General features: G+C 38.7%; 1 protein-coding gene across 1 annotated transcript in view; it reads left to right on the top strand.

Annotated features, from left to right (window-relative positions):
• LOC129417857 (proton-coupled folate transporter) overlaps positions 1 to 21,680 on the top strand; it is an 86,786-nt gene that overhangs the window by 47,307 nt on the left and 17,799 nt on the right. Inside the window, exons 4-6 of the mRNA XM_055172722.2 lie at positions 3,619 to 3,757; positions 8,224 to 8,307; positions 16,279 to 16,435. Of these exons, the coding sequence (XP_055028697.2) occupies positions 3,619 to 3,757; positions 8,224 to 8,307; positions 16,279 to 16,435 (380 nt within the window). The remainder of the gene's footprint in view (positions 1 to 3,618; positions 3,758 to 8,223; positions 8,308 to 16,278; positions 16,436 to 21,680) is intronic.

Here is a 21,680-nt window from a genome sequence, read left to right as displayed (position 1 = left end):
GGCTGCCACCCCAAAGCTTTAAAAAGTTTTAATTAACTGCAATTGAAAGAAGAAAGAAGAGAAAAAGAAATGTATAAAAAGTATAGCATAGGGGAACAGATCTGGTACTTCTAAAGATCCGAGCCATCAAAATCTTGGCAGGTCTAAAGGCTGCGGTGAGCAGTTTTTATAAATGGCTAAAGGGCTGAAATTGACTTGTAATTAGGGTGGTGGTGTGGAGTTGGTGAGGAATTATTAAACACTCCAGGCCCTAATGAGTTGATGAAAGTAAAAACACGGAGCGCTGACCTTTTCCGTGGAATGTTTATGCATTCGCATTATGTTTTCTGCTGCAAATCAGAGTTGGTGGCAAAGTCTGTTGACACGGGGTCCGCATCGGGTGAATGGGGGAGGGAGGTAATTACATCAAAACTGTTTGCATGAGCAGGCAGGGCAAATGAGTCACGCTACATCTCACACACTCACACGCAAATGCGGACACAGGTGAGTTCGCTTTCAAGTGCTCTCAGACGTTATGAGTGAGACTCGCTGCTGTTTCTGACGTTGCCTCATCAGGCACAAACACTGAAGGTTAATTAATTCACTGCTTAGTTTTATAATGAGTCTGAGAAAATTAAAATATTTCAGGGCTTTATGTATTATTTGTTTTTTAATCAAAATCTGAACCAGACATTCTACTGCCTACATATTCTACAGTGCTACAATTATGTATTTTAGATATTTATAACAGTTCTCTACATTAAATTATACATCAACACAATATACTGGGATGAAATTGCAACGATATAAAGTTTTTTTTTAACACAAATAAAGAAGTTGTATGGTGAATATAAATTTTATTTAAGATGTAAACTAACAGCACTGCAAAAAATGATTTTCAAAAAAAAAATAGTATTTTTGTCTACAATTCTGAAATTAAGATGCTTTTCCTTGATGAGCAAAACGACCCAAGAAAAAAGTCTACTTTTTAGACCAAAAATTTCAAATTTAAGTGATTTTTGTGCAGAACATTTTTCAAGATTTTTTGCTTACCCCATTGGCATTTTTTGCTTGTTTTTTTTTTTTATTTGATATTTTGGTCTAAAAACTAGACTTATTTTCTTGGGTCATTTTGCTCATCAAGAAAAAGTATCTTAATTTTTGATATTTTTACTAAAAACAATACTAAGATTTTTTTTGCAGTGAGGTTAACAGGGTTTTACTGAATATAGTACTTAACTGTGCTGGGTATACTGGATATAGTCAGCTTTTACTAATTCTATACAATATACTTTATTTCACGGTTGTGTTTTACAATTTACTATATATAATTTTTACTGGATGTAGTTTTTTTTTTATTTTTTTGTACACTGTTACACTCGAAAATGACCCAATTTTAAATCCAGAGTATGAAATAACATTAAATCCATACCATGACAATAGAGTGTATATTTGTCACCAAGCTTTAGGTTTATTACAAACCCTATTCCTTTTAAAGGAAAACACCACCGTTTTTCAATATTTTACTATTTTTTATTTCAACTTAGACAAATTAATACATACCTATCTTTTTCATACCAATCTTTTTAAATCTTTGTACAGCGCGTCGTGAATGTGTTAGCATTTAGCCTAGCCCAATTCATTCCTTAGGATCGAAACAGGGATGAATTTAGACACAGTCGATCACTTTAAATCTAAACTTAAGACTTTTTTTCTTTAACAAAGCATTCACATAATTTGTCTAGTAAATGATACTTATCTCGCAATAGATAGCTTGTACGGAACAAAGCATTCACATAACTCGTCTGGGTAATATACTAATGCGGCAATAGCTAACCTGTCTGGAACCGAGCATATATTAATACACAATACTGTGTGACACTTGGATTACATGCAAACGACCCCTACGGTAATAGGATTTTGTTTCTCTCTCTATGTCAGCCGACATTCGCATAACTTAGCACCCTCTTGGTATACGAGACATTATTAATACGCTCGCTTATAAAGTTTATTCATAGCCACTGTGTTTTGCTATTTATATTGTCTGACGATTTTTCTGTGTTTCCCCTGCTTCTTTTAATGTAAAGCTACTTTGAAATAAAATTGAATTGAAAAAAATAAATAGAATTTTCCCCAAGACTGTTACATGAGTAGTTACACGAGTAAGTATGGTGGCACAAGATAAAATGTGGCGATTTTTTTAAGCTGATAAAAAATGAAAACTATACTGTATGGCAGAAGAACACTTAGTTTGCAGCACTTCGATCTCGGGCGCAGTAATATTGATGGAAGTTTGAGCAAGAGGGGAAGTAGTCAGGAGTGATGATGTTACTGCGCACCGAAGTCAAAGTGCTGCAAACTAAGTGCTCTTCTGCCATACAATATAGTTCTCATTTTTAATCCACTTAAAAAATTGCATGTTTTATTTTGTGGCACCACACTTGTAACTACTCATGTAACAGTCTTTAAATAGGGAAAACATGGAAGTGTTTGGTGGCTTCTAAATTCATCCGTGTTTGGATCCTAAAGAATGAATGGGGCTAAGCTAAATGCTAACGCATTCACAACACGCTGTACAAAGATTAAGTGCACGCATTGAAAAATGATAGGTATGTATTAATTTATATAAGTTGAGGTAAGAACATTGTAAAATATTTAAAAAAAAAGGTGGTGTTTTCCTTTAAGGTATATAATGGAATTTCTTTGCCATAAACTGACCTTGCCACGAACCAAATAACAGCAATGGTACCAAAAAGATGCATGCTAAGTCATTATTATCACAAATACCGTTGCTCATGTTTTAGGGTTAGGGATATAAACAACTTTGTTGCTGAAACACTGTTTGTGCTCCGGGCATAAATAAAACCTCATATTGTGCAGCGTATTATTTCTTTTCTAAACAATTTGAATTCCAGAGGCCATAGAACAGACAAGGAGACTGTGGTTTGAGCTCTTTTCACTTGAACCAATAAAATACCATTTGTAAAAAATAGCATTGCTGGTAACAAAAATATCTTTTGTTTACGATGCATAACACTCTGTCATCACTACCAGACTTTTTAACCAGCATAACCTTCTTGGTCAAGCTGTTTTTGATTTATCAATGAACCACCTTTCAAATACACATACTCCCTAACCACTGATGATCATTGTGATATCAACTACCCAAAACATCCTTAAAACGATGCATAGCATTTAGGCATGGACCGGTATAAGATTCTGGCGGTATGATAACCTTTAGCAGAAATACCACGGTTTCAAAATGTTGCGGTATTGCCATCACAACAATAAAATTTGTTATTTTCAAAAAAATAAAGCCTTCAAATTATAATATGCTTTCAAAATATATATAATATTTCCGTAATGTATATTAAATGTAAACATCAAATAAATCACATAATTCACTTATTTGATTTTACAATGTATTCAAGCTATACTATATACTTTATCAGTACAGTATGTTCCATGGGAATCAAACCTATAACATTTGTGTACCTTTAAGACTATGACCTACAATACCAATAACCTTTTAAGGATTTTCTATACAAAAAAATGGTTCCGGTCACATCTTGTTTTGAAAAATATAGCATGTGATATCCTCAGAGTCAGATCTATTCATCTTTAACCTGCTCTCTTTAGGGCTTTGGTCTTCTGGGTCTATTTCCTCTGCTAATGAGGTGTACGAAGGAGATGACACTAGCAAGACTCAGCGCTGTGTTCAGAGCCGCTTCTTATGTCCTACTCGCCTTTTCCAACAATACAGAGATGGTCTTCCTTGGTAAGATCTCATCACTTACTTGTATGTGATAAAACATACAATTGTTTATGCACATATAGTTTGTGGATGTTAAAGATATTTTTTTAAATCAATAATACTCTGTCATGCTGTTATTATTTACTCACACCCATTGTAGTGGTGTATAATTTTCTTTCTTCCATGAAACACAAAGAGATGAATAAAGTAGAATGTTCCATATAATTAAAGTGATCGAATAACAAGGTTTGTCAAAATCTAATCTTGCAAAGTCAGACCTTCCTGCTAAAGATCTGGCAACAATGGCAGCTTTGAATGGCCAAGCCCTACTGAAAAATCCAGCAAAGATGGTATTATTATAATAAGAGCTCCTTATGACATCATAAAGAGGGCCAAATTTCAATAACCTATTTTTGCTTACACCTAAAAAGTGGCAATGCTAACATTTTCATGCCATGGGCCCTTTAAGATGTTCAGCCAACAGTCTGTGGCACCATAAATGCAGTTCATGCAGACTTGTGCACGATATTCCAGGTCTTCTGAAGCCATGTCATATGATGCATGATTTCTATGAACAAATACCACATCAAGATATGTTGCATAATTTTTCATATATCATTGATGCCTAACATTGGTTATTTTTAACACAGTGTTGGAGATACAATACCGTTAAAAAGCACCGTCCGAGGACTTTGTGGTCATTAAAAATCCCAGGATGTCTTTTGAAAAAGACCAATCATCCCCATATACTGTATATACGAATTGGCTTTATCACTCCGTCTCCTCTCCACTAATAAGCTGGTGTGAGGTGGACATTCTGGTGCAATATGACTGCAGTTTCATCATCCAGGTGAATGCTGCACATTGGTAGTTAAGAAAAATCCCCCTTTCATGTGTAAAGCACTTTGAGTGCTGCAGAAAAGCGCTATATAAATGTAACAAATGATTCATTATTAAAACGGACGAACCCAACCCATTAGGTTGTCATTTAGCCTATGCTGGGTTGTTCCAACCAAAAATGCTGGGTTGTTTGTACGTACTGTATTGTTGTGTCAAATATAAACAAATATATATCATTTTTTTAACCCAGCCGCTGGTTCTGACCTTTTTGACCTAATGCTGTATTGAAAATAACCCAGCAATTTTAGACTGTGATTATGTGAAAATTCAAACTTCACAAATAAGTGAGAGACATAGGTGAAGATGTTGAACTTTACTTTTGGTGTGGTTGTCACAAAAGAGCTTTTATATATTATCCATTTTTTGTGGTCCGCAGAAAAAAATATTTGGGTTTAAAACAGCCTGTTGATAAGAAAACAATGACGACAATTTCTAGGTAAACTATCCACTTATTCTTTACGTATTGATGTTGTGGTAGCGATGATTTGTTGTTTTCCCAACTCCATTGTTCACAGCATGAGAGCCTTTAAAAACAACAAAACTTGAGATGGTTAGCAACAGCACAGCTGACCCCGTTTCAAAACTGCCAGAGGAGATATCAAAGTGCATTTTTCTTCCCAAAACCAATGCAGATTCCTGTTGTCAGTACGTGACGTGCAAGCAGCAACTTTTTTTTCCCACTCGAGGCCTCACCGCCTTCACTTTAGCTGAAAGTCAAGTGGGTAAATGCTTTAAAAATGTCTACCTGACCAGACTTTTGCACTGCTTCCTTGTGCCGTGGGGCTGCACCTCTGAGGGAGAGGTCTGAGAGTGGTAAGTAATGATAACATTGTGTCGGACACCATAGATGGCCACTCTTTGAGAGAGAGAGACAGACTGGCATTAATGCCATTAATTAAATAAATGGTTGTGGAAATTGTTATTCTAATCGATGTGGCGGACCAATGGCTTTTAAATGGAGATGAGCGCCGGCTGCGATGAATAATCAGAGCGGGGAGGGTGAAATCTGCATGCTGGTGTTCTGTTGTGTGCGATAATAAGGGGCACAGCGGCAGCATGTGAGAGTCATAACCTGCATTTACAGCACACACACATGTGCAGACACACACACACTTATACCTGCAACACATGTGCAGACACACACACACAGTAACACAAAGGCAGAAAAGCTTTTATTCTCATTAGGATGAGAACTGCTCTCTAAACATGCATGAGAAAGCTGCTGATATGAGTGACTTTCTAAGCCATTAGTAAAAGCCCATGCTTTGTAATCAGAATTACCTTTCGTGATTTCATACATATAGACTACCTCCATGAATTATTGAACATTCCACTTTGGATTCACTTACACTTGCTTAGCATTTCTGTACTAGCCATAGATTTAAGGTAATTGTGGCTTGTAGGGAACACAGATTGTAATAGTGTAATGCTTGTATTTTATGTTCATAGTGCGGTTCAAATGTCTGGGACCAAAATGATCTTCTCGGATTCTGGAATTTTGAAAAAAAAAAATGTTAAAGAAATGAATGTATAGAATAAAGATCCTGCATTATTTCTGGTTCACTAAATAAATAAGTTAACTCTTGAAAATGACAGTCTTAACTCATTTGTACTAAAGATCATATTACTTTCATTGAAGGTGCAATGTGGGAATTTAAGAAGGATCTCTTGACATAAATGCATTGTAATATGCATGATTATCTTATCAGTGGTGTATAATTACCTTATATAATGAACTGTATTTTTTATTACCTTAGAATGAGCCGTTTTTATCAACGTGCAAGTACTGTGCAAAAGTCTTATGGTGCATTCCCACCAGCCACGGTAGAGGCGGCAAAAACGCGATATTCACACGTAGTTGGACGTTTGAACATTTTAGTTCAATTGCTTCATTCGCGTGTGAAAGCTGCTCGTGAAATTCTAGTAAATTAAGACATTCACGCGGAAATTTGCGTCATGGGAGGGGCTTCTGCGACTCCGCTGAGACTCCGCCACTCTGCACGCTTCCTGTAATCACGTCACTACTACAGCAAGGTACTGATTGGTTAACGCGGCGCGGAAATTCAGATTTTTTAACTTGCGCGTTTTCCGTGGCAATGCTCGATTCACGCGGAATGCGCCTTCCGCGCCATTCGGGCCGTGCTTACCGCGCCGCAGGATGCATAATCGCGTCTTTGCATTGACTTAACATGTAAATCACTTGCGCTTTCCGCATCTACCGCGTCTGGTGTAAACCCTGCATTAGGCCACCATGTGCACAAATTAGATTTGTTGTTTTTGCAATGTTATAGTGATCATATATAACTCAGTCGCTTTAATAGAATACATCCAGAAAATACAGGAAATGTGTATGTAGTATTAAAAACTGTATAAAAATGTAAACTGATGTGTCAAGTTTTTAGGGTAAACTCACCTTCCACTTGAGCAATAGCAGGAAACTGCAGGATCTCTTAAACCTTAATTAAAATAAATCCTAATTTTTAATTTTAAAGAAATTTGTCTTTTTATTTCAAAGAGAGGTCACACTAAACACTGACGATGCCTAAAGAACACATTTAGTCCTGAAAATATATTTTTTTATTTTTTTGTACATATTTCCTGTATTTTCTGTTTGTGTCTTAATAAAATAGATTGAAAAATAAATATGAATGGACATTAAAACTTCTAAAACAACAAGTCTGGTGGTGGTGGCCTACCAGCCGCGGTAGAGGCGTCAAGCGTGAGGGATTTCACGTCTAGTTTGAGCGATTGTCGTTGCAGCGGGAAATGTGCGAGTTGAAAAATTTGAACTTTGGCGGAAAAAACTTGCCGCGTTAACCAATCAGGAGCTTGCTCTAGTAGTGACGTGATTACAGGAAGCGAGCAGAGTCGCAGAATCCCCTCCCATGACGTGAATTTTCTGTGTGAATGTCTTGATGACTAGAATTTCACGCGCGGCTTTCATGCGAGAATTAAGTGAGTACACTCAAAACATTCAAGCGTCCATCTACGCGCGGTAGACACAAATTTGACGCCTCAAACGCGTCTGGTGTGAAACCTACATAAGACTTTTGCACAGTACTGTACACCATGGGTCTCCTTACATGGAAGTCGCCGTCATGTTTCTACAGTAGCCCTAAACGGACAGACTGTTCTACAGATCGCATTTTGTCCCTGCGTTGTCCCAGATGACGACATGCTTGTCCTCTGATGGCTACCATAGCTTCACTATGCATTTCAAAATTGATGGGTGAGCTGTTGGTTGCAAATCGCAATCTCACTGCTAAATGCAGCAAAAAAACCCACATTGAACTTTTAAAGTTCACAAGGTGCTCTTTGAAACGCTCTCAGATCATGCTGGTTAACATGGATTATCCAACGCCGGCTGGATTATCAGGATTTAACTTCCGTGGCAGGTTAAGTGCATGTTGCAATGAGGAAAAGCATACTAATTGTAAATTTTTTCTATTCAACTTTTGCTCTGTTTGTGGTGACTAAAGCAAACACAAAACAGAAGCGTTTAATTAGTTGACCTCGTTGTATATTTAATCATAATATATTATGCATACTGTTTTCTAAGGATTGTGCGTCTGATCTGTCTTGTGTTGTAGCGGCTGTAGTTGGCGCTCCAGCCGGGATCAGTCAAGCAGTGATTCGTTCGGTGTCTTCTGCTATCGTGGGACCAGATGAACAAGGTACAATGTTAAAAATCCACAGCAACAAAAACATACCAAAACATTTGCAGAATATAAATGAAGGGTATCAGAGAAAGCAGCGTTTTAGTGAAAGACATTTACATTTATGCATTTGGCAGATGCTTTTATGCAAAACCACTTACAGTGCATTGCAATGTATACATGTTTTATCAGTATGTTTATTTCCTTGGTTTGAACCCATGACATTTTGTGCTGCTAATGCAATGCTCTATCACTATGCTATGCAGGAGCACATGCATTTAAATTGCATCAGAGATCTTAAGAAAGGGAGTTCTGTTCTTTGGTTGTACACTGTTAGAGAAAAAGGTACAAAACTGTATATTTTCTGTCACTGGGGTGGTACCCTCAAAGGTTAATTTTTGTACATTTATGGGTATACAACACTGTTGAAATGTTGTACCTTTTTGTGAAATATTTTATAACCGAAGGACCTATTGTGTACATTTAAGGACCAATTTTGTACCAGTTAAATGTTAGGGGTATACAAAACATTTACTGTACCGTCTAAGCAACATAATAGGTCCTTAAAGTACAGTAATGTTCCCAAAAATGTACAGCATTGTATTATATTCCTATAAAGGTAAAAACAAACCTTAGGATACCACCCCAGCAACAGTGTAAAAGTGGACCAAATGTATATGTACTGTAAAATCAAATAAATACATTTTGCATTAGTGAAGCATGTCAGAAAAATAATACTATGTAGTACACCAAGAAAAAAATCTTTGAATGAAGCATGCTAATTAGCTTAAAGAATAAAAAAAACATTAATGCGTTACATTTTGTCACCAAAAATCATTGTAAAAATTCTAATCATAAGGTGAGACAAAGTTAGAATTTATGATATAAATTATCTTTGGTTCAATCTTACGCTTGTTTGATATTTGAACATGCAAAATGGGAATACACAGTGTGTGGTTTCGATTCATTCTGTAAACATTTCACAAAAATGCTTGTGGTGCACATGGGCTTATTTTGAATTTTCAGACACAAAACATTTCAGGACAGGAAAGGTTGGATAAACAATAAACAATCATGTTATGACTGGGAACCATGGTAAATGCAGTCTGATCTCACAGGAATTTGGACATATTTTACTGGTTGGCTAATAGAGTGCCGCAAGGATGACGTATTTTTGTAGGCCAACGTTTGCAAGTTAGTAGGACAGTGGTTCCCTTGCTAAAAATCCCATTCATTTTTCACACAGACTTTTGGATTATCGCAAAAAATAAGCTCTGTGTTTAACAAAAGTTTGTGACACTTACCTCTTTCCCCGCCAGCATTTAAAAAAGTTGCCAGCCAGCGCCAGCATTTTTCATGATTTGCACAAAAGTTTAATGCCTTCCAGAAAATGTTTAAAGAAGCCCCTCTGCTTTCAAAAAAAAAAAAAAAACTTTCATCCTACCTTCATTAGTTCTCTTTTTATCACCTCTCAAATATGGGTAGGTCTCTGCAAAAACACCCAATTTTGAGGAAAAAGCTGAGATAATTCAATTTTTCTGAATGACTTTTGGTAGAGATCAGATGCAGAACGATCATTAAAACATACATTTCTCTTTCATGTGTGGGGCTACTTCCGTGTTGTATAAGTTGCGTAACCTGGTGGATAATAGCGGTATTGCGGAAAGCCGGAAATTCTCGTCATTGGCAGGGAAGCGTTTTCTCTTAATTCACGAATTATCTCGTCAATGGCGGCGAGTTTACTCTCGGCCCTGACCGCAGAAAAAATGCAGAGCGGCAGCTTTCAGCGCCGAAAAAAAAAACGCCAGTTGCGCTTTCATTGGAAGCAATTGAAAACATATGCCTGCCGCCGGCATAAAAGCTTTGGTGTGCACACCCCCTTACACGTTTTGTCTAACAAGTCAATGTTCACAGATGAAGTAACATAAACATATATGTTGATTTGACAAAAATGCTGCATTTTTTACAGTGTAGAAAAAATTACTTTAAAATTTGTTAGAAAATGTGTAAGTATCATAAACTTTTGTTAAACACCAGGGACGGCTTGTGACTGCTCTTCCGAGGGGCGCAAATTCAAAATATGTGTTCTGAGTGTTGTGTGTTCCTTGTGTTTTCAAAATATGTGTTTGTTGTGTCATGTGAACCATGTGCATCACATGTTTTGTCAAAATAAGTGCCTGCTGCAGACACGTCAAATCCGTTTATGATAAAAGTGACGCTCAAGTTCACAAAATACACGCAAGACACTCCCTTAAGAGTAAACTCTGATTACACATGAGATTATGCGAGTATCTGGCAAACGTGAGCGCCTCTTTTATCGTAAACCCTTTAGAAGCATCTGCAGCAGGCACTTATTTTGACAAGACACGTGATCCACATAGGATCACTCGAAGCGCAAAACACATATTTTGAAATTGCGAACCACACACATGATGGGCTACATACATGTTGTGACGAACTTCGCATTGTGCGCCCTCGAAAAAAGAAGCCACAGACCGCCACTGTTAAACACAGAGCTTATTTTTTTATGATAAATTAAAAGTCTATAGGGAAAAAATGGGCTTTTAGCTAGGGAATCAGTATCCCGCTAACTTCTGGGGTTGGCCTACAAAAATAAGTCATCCTTGCGGCACTTTATTTGTACAAAATGAATCGTACATACACGTATGATTATAATAAAAAACAATAATGAAACCCTATTCCTTACCCCGCCCCTACCTTCCAACATCACAGGGACTAAAGAAAATGGTAAAAAAAACATACAAATGTGGTTGTACGAATTAATGCGAATTAGCCACCTCGTAAAATACATACGAATTGCCTACATTTTTAAGGCACCAACTTCCACATAAAATGAATATGATAAAACATTCAGTCTGCAAGCACAACATTATTATTTTTATAAGGCTGTGCTCTATTCTTTCATTGTTTATGTCATGATGACATCATGACTTTTACAGTCCTACTGTTTGATCTTCACGCCCACAAATGAGCTGAAATACCTTCAGGAAGCGCCAGAGTGTTTTGACCTTCACTATGACAAACAGATTTGAGTCATGCTTTTCTTCTGAATCTTTACTTTCTCTGACATTTGTTTCTGCCTGATAACGTAGCTAAAAACCCAAGATTTTAATCTACATTGTCCTTATGAGAGGCGGTGCAAAGTGTATAATTAACTGGGGATTTGAAGGCTGAGTTTTCACAAAAAACACTGAATTATCAAACTCTGCTAAGTGGAAAAGAATGCAAAAGAAACCGAGTAACAACAAACAACAGCTTTAATAGACTTTCGGATTCAGAACAACGCTTCTCTTGAAGCTGTTAGCTAATTTCGCAGGAAACATCTACTTTGTTTGAGGACACAAGCTACTTTCTCTCCATTTATGTTGTTTATTTTCTTGTTGATTTAAGAGGGACAAAACTCTGAATGGACATATTGATGACAGGTTATGCCCAAGCATCAGCTCAAGGTTTTCATTGCGTACACAAAGTCGCCTAACTCCATTTTGACATCCATTACCTCAATCTCTGTCTTAGATTGCATGTATCACTGAATCTACTGCAGTTTGCACTCATTCAGGGCCACTCAGGCGACTTCTAGTTCCAGCTTAGATCAATAAGTATTGCATGTTTCAGGCACTTAAAGGCTGCCCCGAAGCACTGAGGTTCATTCTGCTCCAGTTAGTCAGAGCAGTCACGAAGTTCGGAGCAGCTCGGGAGATATTTTATCAAAGTGGATCAAACCATTATTCATGCCAACGATCTACTTCGCAGACCTCAGTTTCAGCGGCCATTATTCTTTCATTCAGATAAAATCATAGGTTATGAATTTCAGGTGCATCCGCGGCATATTAAAGGCTTGGTGCTGGTTTCGTCCTTACAGAGTTTGATATTTCTTCATCAAATAAAAAGTCATAACTGAGGGTCATAATTTGTAACATAGTCAATATAAAGGACAATTTTGGCCTCTGCCAATTAAAAAAAATGTGATACCTTTTATCACCATGTTAATATGTACTATATATAAAAATGGCGAGTTCACAGATTTGATCATACTGATAATCATAAGTTACATATCTGTGCATTGCTAAAGAACATTATGTTAAATATTATGTAATGTCCAGATGTACTTGCATCACCGCACATTGATTTTACGGTGTTATAAAAAACACAATGGCAGAGTACAGTCAATGGGTATTGTGGATAACAGTCAAAGGTTATCACCCACCCTAGGGTGCGTTTCCCAAAAAAGACGTAACTCGCTGCTGAACCACCACAGTACGATGCATAGTTGGAGGAATTAACTACCTTGTCAAGATGTTTCCCGAAAACATAGTAACTTTGTCACACATTCGTCGTTTGAACCATATTGGTTCAACAACATAGTTGATGATGTCACATGGGAAGTGGAGTACTAATTAATCTGTTTAAATCAATTGAATGTCAGATTATAACTGTAAATATAGTAAATTGCATTAGAAGACTGATTTTGTTATCATGATTTAGTCCTCTGTTGTATTTTTTATTAATCCGCAAGTTCCCTCTTATGTCACTCCTCCCAGACATTCCCCAGGGTCTTAAAACCCGTACACTCATGCTTACACGCTTGCGCATTTTTCAAAAACAGTGCTTTAATTCTGTTTACAAACTGAAAGACGTAAATTAGACTTTGTTTATGAAGAGTTTGGTTCCGAAACACAATAAACGCCATTTAAAAAAAAATAGTTACCACCAAAACCAGTACTGTATCAGGTCAGTATTAAAAAGTATATTCTTAATTTTACGTAAAATACGATATTCGCCGTGTTATTCTGTCAACTTTTCTCCCTTTTTTCTCAAAACATGATGAACGCCAGTCCTCCTTGCAAAATGCAATAAATCCACTCAACAAATCACAGCGCACCATTCCACGCATTGTAAACAACAATGGCGGCGCGTTGAATTTACACGGAATCTTAGTTTTCATCATCTACTTTGTACTTCGTGATCAAGACAAAAACAAAATAATACTTTTGATGGCATTGAAAAACCTGTGGTGGTTTCTGTGGCGGGGAAGAAACGTATACCACTTGGGCGACGGAAAAACGATTCCATTATTTTACTCGAAGTCAACGAAAATTGAGCAGGACCAAAACAAAAAAGTTCAGTGACGACGTCCCAAGGATGACAGCAGCAATGAAAGTGTTCTTAATACGACAAAGTAAGTGGTTTTATTAATGCCATTAATGTTTAATCAGTGTATACCACTAGTCAACTAAATGAATATAACATGGCTGCATTTAAGATGAATGCACATTTATAATATTGATTTAATAGATTTATAGCATTTTGAAAAAAAAACTTGTCATGGATTAATAAATCTTTGAAAATCGAATTATGGATTTGAATTTTAATGTTATTATAACCTAAAGATGCCTATGTGAAAGTTTGTAACAGAAAATAGTGGTTTTCATCTTGTCACTTTCTTGGTATAGAAAACACGTTTTTACAGAAATTAGTCAAAATGGATTTATTGCGTTTTGGAACCAGACTTTTCATATATTAAGAATGATGGATATAGGATGCTCTGCATGTTGCTTGCTAATTTTGTTTTAAAGCATGATCAATGCCAGTCTACATGTCATAATAAAAAGGATCTATGCTTCTAACCAGGGGCGCTGCTAAGGATTTTGGGCCCCATGAAAAGAATCTTGACAGGGCCCCCAACCCAGCTGAGACTTTTTTCATATTAATTTACATAAAATCCTGCGCTTTTATGGTCTTTTGAGTACCAATGGGGTGAGAAAATTTTTATTTAAGTTTGAATTAAGTGTTTAAGAAAAAAGAAATCTTATTTCACAATTTTTTTCTCACCCCATTGGCAGATCATTTTGCTCGTTTGCTCGTTATTTCACTTAAATTGTATATCAATTTGTCTTAAAACTAGACTGATTTACTTAGGTCGTTTTGCTCATCAAGAAAAAGCATCTTGATTTAAGAATTTTTAGATATTTCTACTGAAAACAAGACAGGAATACTGAGTGAGAGGGTCATTTTTTGCAGTGTTGAATGTTTAACTAAAACTGTGTATTGTTATTTTTTCCAGAAAATTGAGTTCCCTTATCATGCACTTTTAACACTAGAACGGCCACCAGTAGTCATTTTAACCGCAACATTTAAACTTATGCATTGCAAAAAATGATTTTCAAGAAAAAAAATTTAGTATTTTTTTCTTGTTAAGAGATTTTGTGCATAAAACAAAATCTGCCAATGGGGTAAGCAAATTTTTCTTGAATTTAGTGTTTAAGAAAAATGTTCAAGATTTTTTTGCTTACTCCATTGGCAGATTTTTTTGCTTGTTTTATGCACAAAATCCCTTAAATGTAATATTTTTGGTCTAAAAACTAGACTTATTTTCTTGGGTCGTTTTGCTCATCATGAAAAAGCATCTTTATTTAAGCAATTTTAGATATTTTGACTGAAAACAAGACAAAAATACTAAGAATTTTTTCTTGAAATTCATTTTTTGCAGTGTGGTAATTATCTTTAACACTAGAATGAACAAGGCATCATTTTGACAGTTTGAAATTTGCAATAACTTTGTCTAAATAAATCACGTGCATAAATAAACGTGCTTACTTGTCGAAAAATGCTACCGTAGAGACCTGGGGCCTTCTGTACAAAGTGTGTGCGTTAGCACAGAAAAGTGCCGTAGGCTACGATCATTGTCACGGACGGGCGGTCCACTAACAATTTAGGCCTACTTACAAACCCACCTTGGTAACATAATGTCGACCCTTTGCCTCTTTCACTTCTTATTTTTTTCTCTTTCCGTTTTTGACTTCCAGATTTTTTAAGCATTTTCACTTCCTTGTCAGTCAAGTTGATATTCTGCCGGCACTATAAGTGAAGTCAAGCTGTGTTGCCTGGATTATATAATTTGGGCGGACTAAACCATTTTATGACAATTTTGAGGGGGGAAAGGGGCCCACAGACGTTTGTGTTTCCTAAACAAATACATTTTTTGATACCAGGAAACAGCAAATAGAATAATTTAAAGTTAATAATTTTTACTATTAAATATTTTTTTAGCCATACACTGCAGGTCCCTCTATGTGAAAGTTGCCATTTTGTGCCACCATGTTTCTACAGTAGCCATAAACGGACAAACTGCTCTACAGAGCCATTTTGTCACTACTGTATTTTATCTTAGATGACAACATGTTTGTCCTGTGGTGGCTACCATAGCTTCTTTATGCATTTCGGTGAAGGGTGGACTGAGCCGTTGGTTGCAATTCACAATCTCACTGCTAGATGCCCCTAAAATCTACACACTGCACCTTTAAACTATGCTGAAACAATGGAGCTTGCGATCATAGTTGGCGAACAATGCTTTTGGAAAATGCACTCCTGAATGGTTAAAAATGTTTTTTTTTTATGAGACTATGCATCATTTTAAATGTAATGGGAAGACATTTATGTGGACAACATGACGTTTAAGTATGATTATATAAGGGTACTTTAACAGCTAACAACTGCTTATGTGGCCTTTAAATCAAATGAATGATTTAATTACAGTAAATGTATGATTGCATAAAACTGCATGTATAAAATTTAAAGTCCTTTTAAATTACATCAATCTGTAAAGCTCTTATCCATAGGGAAACAAAGGAAAAAATATGTTCCAGTAACTTATTTTAAATGAGCATAAACAGAAATCTCACTACAAACAACTTCATGTCAATCATCGAGCATTATGATTTCTCCTAATACTCTCTCTGTTTTCTTTTTTACTATGGTGGACCAGTACTTTAAAAGAGAGACTGAAATATTACTGTTTTGTATTATTTATATGCGCCTCACATTTTACTCCGAGCCAAAAGATTAGTCTGTGTAAAATGCAATGTAAATTTACTTAAATATTAATCCTATCCACCTGGGCCTGGTTCAGCTGAATTTCTCTTGACGTCTGTTTCATGTCCTCATTGACCTGAATATTGATGTCCTCAGGTGCCATGTTCTCCTTCTCTGCCTCAGTGGAAGCGACCTGCATCCTTATTGGTTCCACAATCTTTAATGGCCTCTACCCCCTGACCCTGCCTACATTCCCTGGCATGCCCTATATCGTCATGGCTGGCTTTATGCTCATCGTACTAATTCTTTTACAGTAAGTTTCTTATTATTTCATACAAATATTTAACACATGGAATTCCTATTAAAGTGCTTATTACAATTTTACAAAGCAGCTTTACAAGGAAACGATTTAGTTAGAAAATAAAAAGATGAGAGTGGCAAGTAAATATATTTAAAGATAGATTTAAAGGAATAGTCTACTCATTTTCAATATTAAAATATGTTATTACCTTAACTAAGAATTGTTGATACATCCCTCTATCATCTGGGTGCGTGCACGTAAGCGCTGGAGCGCGCTGCGACGCTTCGATAGCATTTAGCTTAGCCCCATTCATTCAATGGTACCATTTAGAGATAAAGTTAGAAGTGACCAAACACATCAACGTTTTCCTATTTAAGACGAGTAGTTATACGAGCAACTTTGGTGGTACAAAATAAAACGCAGTGCTTTTCTAAGCGGATTTAAAAGAGGAACTATATTTTATGGCGTAATAGCACTTTTGGGAGTACTTCGACTCGCCTGAAAAGTCCGCTCACCTTCTCACTCTCATAATGCGAGAGGGAGGGTGTTACTGCGCCGAGTCGAAGTACTCCCAAAAGTGCTATTACGCCATAAAATATAGTTCCTCTTTTAAATCCGCATAGAAAAGCGCTACGTTTTATTTTGTACCACCAAAGTTGCTCGTATAACTACTCGTCTTAAATAGGAAAAACGTTAGTGTGTTTGGTCACTTCTAACTTTATCTCTAAATGGTACCATTGAATGAATGGCGCTAAGCATATTTTAATATTGAAAATGAGTAGACTATTCCTTTAAGGAAGAAACTCTGAGACAAATAAAGAGTCAGCTTCGAAAGCCCCACCTGGGTAGTTGGCATAATCTGCACTGATATGTATGTATTTTGGCAGGTACTTACAGTGCAATGGGTATATGTTTCATTTTTTTATCAGTACCTTTGTTCCTTGGGAATTAAACTACTGCAGGGTTGTTAGCGCCATGCTCTGCTATACATTTATAAAATTTGGTTGAAAAAGTTGATACAAAATGAGTCGGGTACTTACTATTTTACAGACTTAAAGACATGCATAGATATATAATATGACCAGGTGTAATGCACCACATAATAATTGATAATATTTGGTTAATTTGTTATTCAGTGAAAAATAATGATGATGACTTTTAAATAATAGAAGTGAATATAAAAAGGACACTTATTGCTTTCATAATCCACAAATGTGTCATAGTCATTATTGTTGGCATGGTTACTCTATTGGTCAAGTGGAGCTACAATTATGGTGTAATTTTAATGTTAATTGCACCCCTGGTGTTCAGGATAATTGCTTCCAACATTTGTTTTACAGTTAAAAGCAAAATTTTTGTACAGCTTATTCAGAAGAAACAGTTTTTACCGACCCTCACAGGATTTCAAAAATGGATAACCTTAAAGGACCAGTGTGTGGATTTTAGCGGCATCTAGTGGTGACTCCACAGCTCACCCTACCTTTCGAAACACATAGGGCCCTATCTTGCACCCAGCGCAATTGGCTTTGTCAGTGACGCATGTATCATTCGTATTTTGCACCGGCGCACAGCGGGTTTTTCCCTCCCCAGACACATGTCGGCAAACTAGTGACTGCCTGGGCGGTTCAGCGCAAAAAAGGAGGCGTGTTCCGGCGCAAACCATCCCTGATGCTATTTTGCAGTTTCAAAAAACAATTGCGCCACTGAAAAAAAAAAACTAGTCTAAAGTCAGTGGCGCGTTGCCCGTGGTTCATTATGCTATTTTAAGGGCGCATGCTTGACCATAATGTATAGCGTGCACAACGCGCACACACTTTGCTTATCTAATCTACACAGATGCAATAGTTATTTTTGCAAATCATAAATTGTTACAATAAAAAAAAAAATAAAACATAAGGGAAATCATAGTGGTGAGCATTGTGGTGATAGTTTTTATTTATTGTGTGGTTGCGTTAAAAAATTCTCATGCAAATAATGATTAAAGTATTTTCATAAGTTTGTTGTGCGGCTGTATTACGTTTATTTTATGTAAATAATAATTAAAATGTTTTCATGAGAAACCTTAATGTATATGAACTTGATTTGTAAGTGTACTTTGTGGTTGGACCTTGCTTGCGTTTCTTGGGTCCGATTTCAAAGCCCCCAAACCCTTTCAGCGGTGAGGGTGGACGCAGCAATGTCCTCTGCTGGAGTCAGGTCATGTGTAGAGGCAGATCCACCTCCCGTTACACGTCGTGCCCGATTTATGCTGGCAAGCTTGGGATTCCCCCGTCTCCTGACATCATTGTAGCGCTTGGCGCAACGATGGGGATGCCAGCTGATGAGACAATTGTGGCTATATTTCCTCTCACGCCTGTTTAACCGATGCTGATTCGGGCGGGTTTCTCCTATCCTCATACAAAACAACTTCTCTGTCTTTGACTGCTCTTACAAGAACGTGGGTCTCCTCGGCTGTGAACCGCTCCTGGCGTGCCCCTGGTAAATCCCTCATAATAATAGCAACCCGCCATGGAACTTGTGCCCTTGCGTTTAAAGGGAATGTTAGATAGCGTTCTGATTAGTTTATTTGACGTTACGCTCAAACCACACCTATGAATAATGAACCTACTTCAGACCAACACCTTATTGACACGAGTTATTTCTCCCGCCGGGAAAATAGCAACAGCGCCCAAGATTGCGCTATGCGCTTCGCACTTGCGTTTCAGATCGTTGAAATAGGGCCCATAATGAAGCTACGGTAGCCGCCACAGGACAAACACGTCCTTGTCTGATGCAACGTATGTCACGGTAGGAAAATCCATTGTTTTCCTCCGTGTCATGTTTGTGTGTGTGTGTTGTTCACTTACCCTGCCATGTGCTCGTTAGAGCGATCCCTTTCACCTGTGTGTTGATTGTCTCGCTCCAGCTGTTCATCATTACATCATCTCCATAAATACTCACCTGACTTTCTGTTCCCTGCCAGATTCTATTGTTTGCTCAGTCTCCGTGTTGCTTGGTTGTTCCCTGTGCTTTGGATTACGTGTTTCAGTTGGATGTGTATTGTCGTCGTCGTCATCGTGTGGATGTTCCGTGTCAGCCTGGATTTCACCACTGCTCACCACTCCACCAACGTCGCACTCAAAACACCAACTTCCACCGTAGTCATCGTCACCATTGCCAACAACAACACCGGACTGGATTACTTCCGCATTTGACTTTGAATACTCTCTCTTTGTTTATATTTAATAAACATTGTTTCATTTTTTACACCTGCGTTTGCTTCCGTCTTTACAAGTCATTACAGAAGAATCTGGCCAACATGGAAGCTGCAGGTGGCCAGCCGATCTCCGGGTTGGAAGAGTTTCTCCAGCGATCTCTGGCTCGTATGGATCATCAGGATCAAACCATCGAGGACATGCGGAAGGCCGTCCAGGCAATGGTGGCGAAGGTTTCCGAGCTCTCTCAGCGATCTCCGAACATCACGCCTCCCACTGCGCCACCCATGCCGCCCGCACCATCTTCACCTCCAGGGGGTAGTTTCATCCAGGAACCGAGACTGCCGATCCCGGAGAAATATGCCGGTGAGCCCAACTACTGTCGTACTTTTCTCTCTCATTGTTCTCTACATTTCGCCCAACAGCCCCGGACATTCTCGCTCGAGGAGACCAAAGTGGCGTTCACGCTCTCACTGCTCTCGGGCAAGGCTGCCCTCTGGGGGACGGCGGTATGGGAAAACCACGACAGCTGTTGTTCCTCGTTCGCCTCGCTTTCCGAAGAGATGAAGAGGGTTTTCGATCGCTCCGTCGCCGGGAGGGAGGCCGCCCGGCTCCTCACGGATCTCCAGCAGGGGGAGCGGTCGGTCTCGGACTATGCCATCGAGTTCCGTACCCTGGCGGCGGAGTGCAGGTGGAACGAGGAAGCGCAGTGGGACCATTTCCTGCATGGGTTGGCGGATCGGATCCATCGAGAGATCATCACGGCGGAATTACCGAAGTCGCTCAACGGTCTGGTGGACTTGGCGATCCGGGTTGACGCACGCCTGTCTACCGTTGCCAGAAGGAAGACTCAAGTTCTGCCCCTACGTCAAGCGGAGTCCACGGATCCTCCCATCGAAGTTTCCGCCGGTGGTCTCTCAGATCCGGAACCCATGCAGGTGGGTCGAGCTCGGTTACCCTGGAAGGAGAGGAATCGGCGGAGATCCTTGGGTCTTTGCCTATACTGTGGTGAGTCGGGTCACCAATGTCAGAGGTGCCCGGTAAAAGACCAAGCCCGATAGTAAAACAGAGGCTACTATCGGGCAGGATCTCCGCACAGAAGACCTCTACTACATCCACTCTCCTTCCGGTGAGACTACGGTGGTCCACTATGTCACACTCGGGGCACGCACTTCTGGATTCGGGGGCGGAGGGCAACTTCATCGACAGCTCACTAGCACGTAAGCTCAAGTTACCTTTCACTGCACTCACCCACCAGATTGCGCCCTTCGCCCTCAATGGACATCAGTTACCCACTATCAAGTACACCACAGCACCTATCACACTCATCACTTCCGGAAACCACACAGAGACTATTTCATTTTTTATTACTGACACTGCTCTCTCTCCCATAGTTCTTGGTCATCCGTGGCTTCATTCCCATAACCCAAGAATTGACTGGAAACTGGGTTCTGTTACCAGCTGGAGCGAGGAGTGTCATAAGTCCTGTCTTGTCTCTGCTTGTGTTTCTGTGTCTGAGTCTGTGTTTCAGGGGAAAGCAGTGGATTTGTCTACCGTGCCCGCGGAGTACCATGACCTGAAGGAGGTGTTCAGTAAGTCGCGGGCTGATTCTCTTCCTCCTCATCGTCCCTATGACTGTGCGATAGACTTATTGCCAGGTACGTTTCCGCCTAAGGGCAAGTTATACTCTCTGTCTGTTCCGGAGATGGAGGCCATGGAGAAATATATTTCTGATTCTCTGGCAACGGGGTTCATTCGCCCTTCCTCATCTCCAGCGGGGGCGGGGTTCGTTTTTGTGGGGAAAAAGGACGGATCCTTGCGACCTTGTATTGACTACCGAGGGTTGAACAACATCACGGTAAAGAATACTTATCCTTTGCCGTTGATGTCTTCAGCTTTCGAGAGGTTGCAGGGAGCGTCCGTTTTCACTAAATTGGACTTACGTAATGCATATCATTTGGTTCGCATCAGGAGGGGGGATGAATGGAAGACTGCGTTTAACACCCCTCGTGGCCATTTTGAGTACTGCGTGATGCCTTTCGGTCTCACGAACTCGCCGGCAG

Source organism: Misgurnus anguillicaudatus, chromosome 7, assembly GCF_027580225.2.
Source record: "Misgurnus anguillicaudatus chromosome 7, ASM2758022v2, whole genome shotgun sequence".
Lineage (NCBI taxonomy): Eukaryota > Metazoa > Chordata > Actinopteri > Cypriniformes > Cobitidae > Misgurnus > Misgurnus anguillicaudatus.
This window is presented reverse-complemented; position numbering and strand designations above follow the sequence as displayed.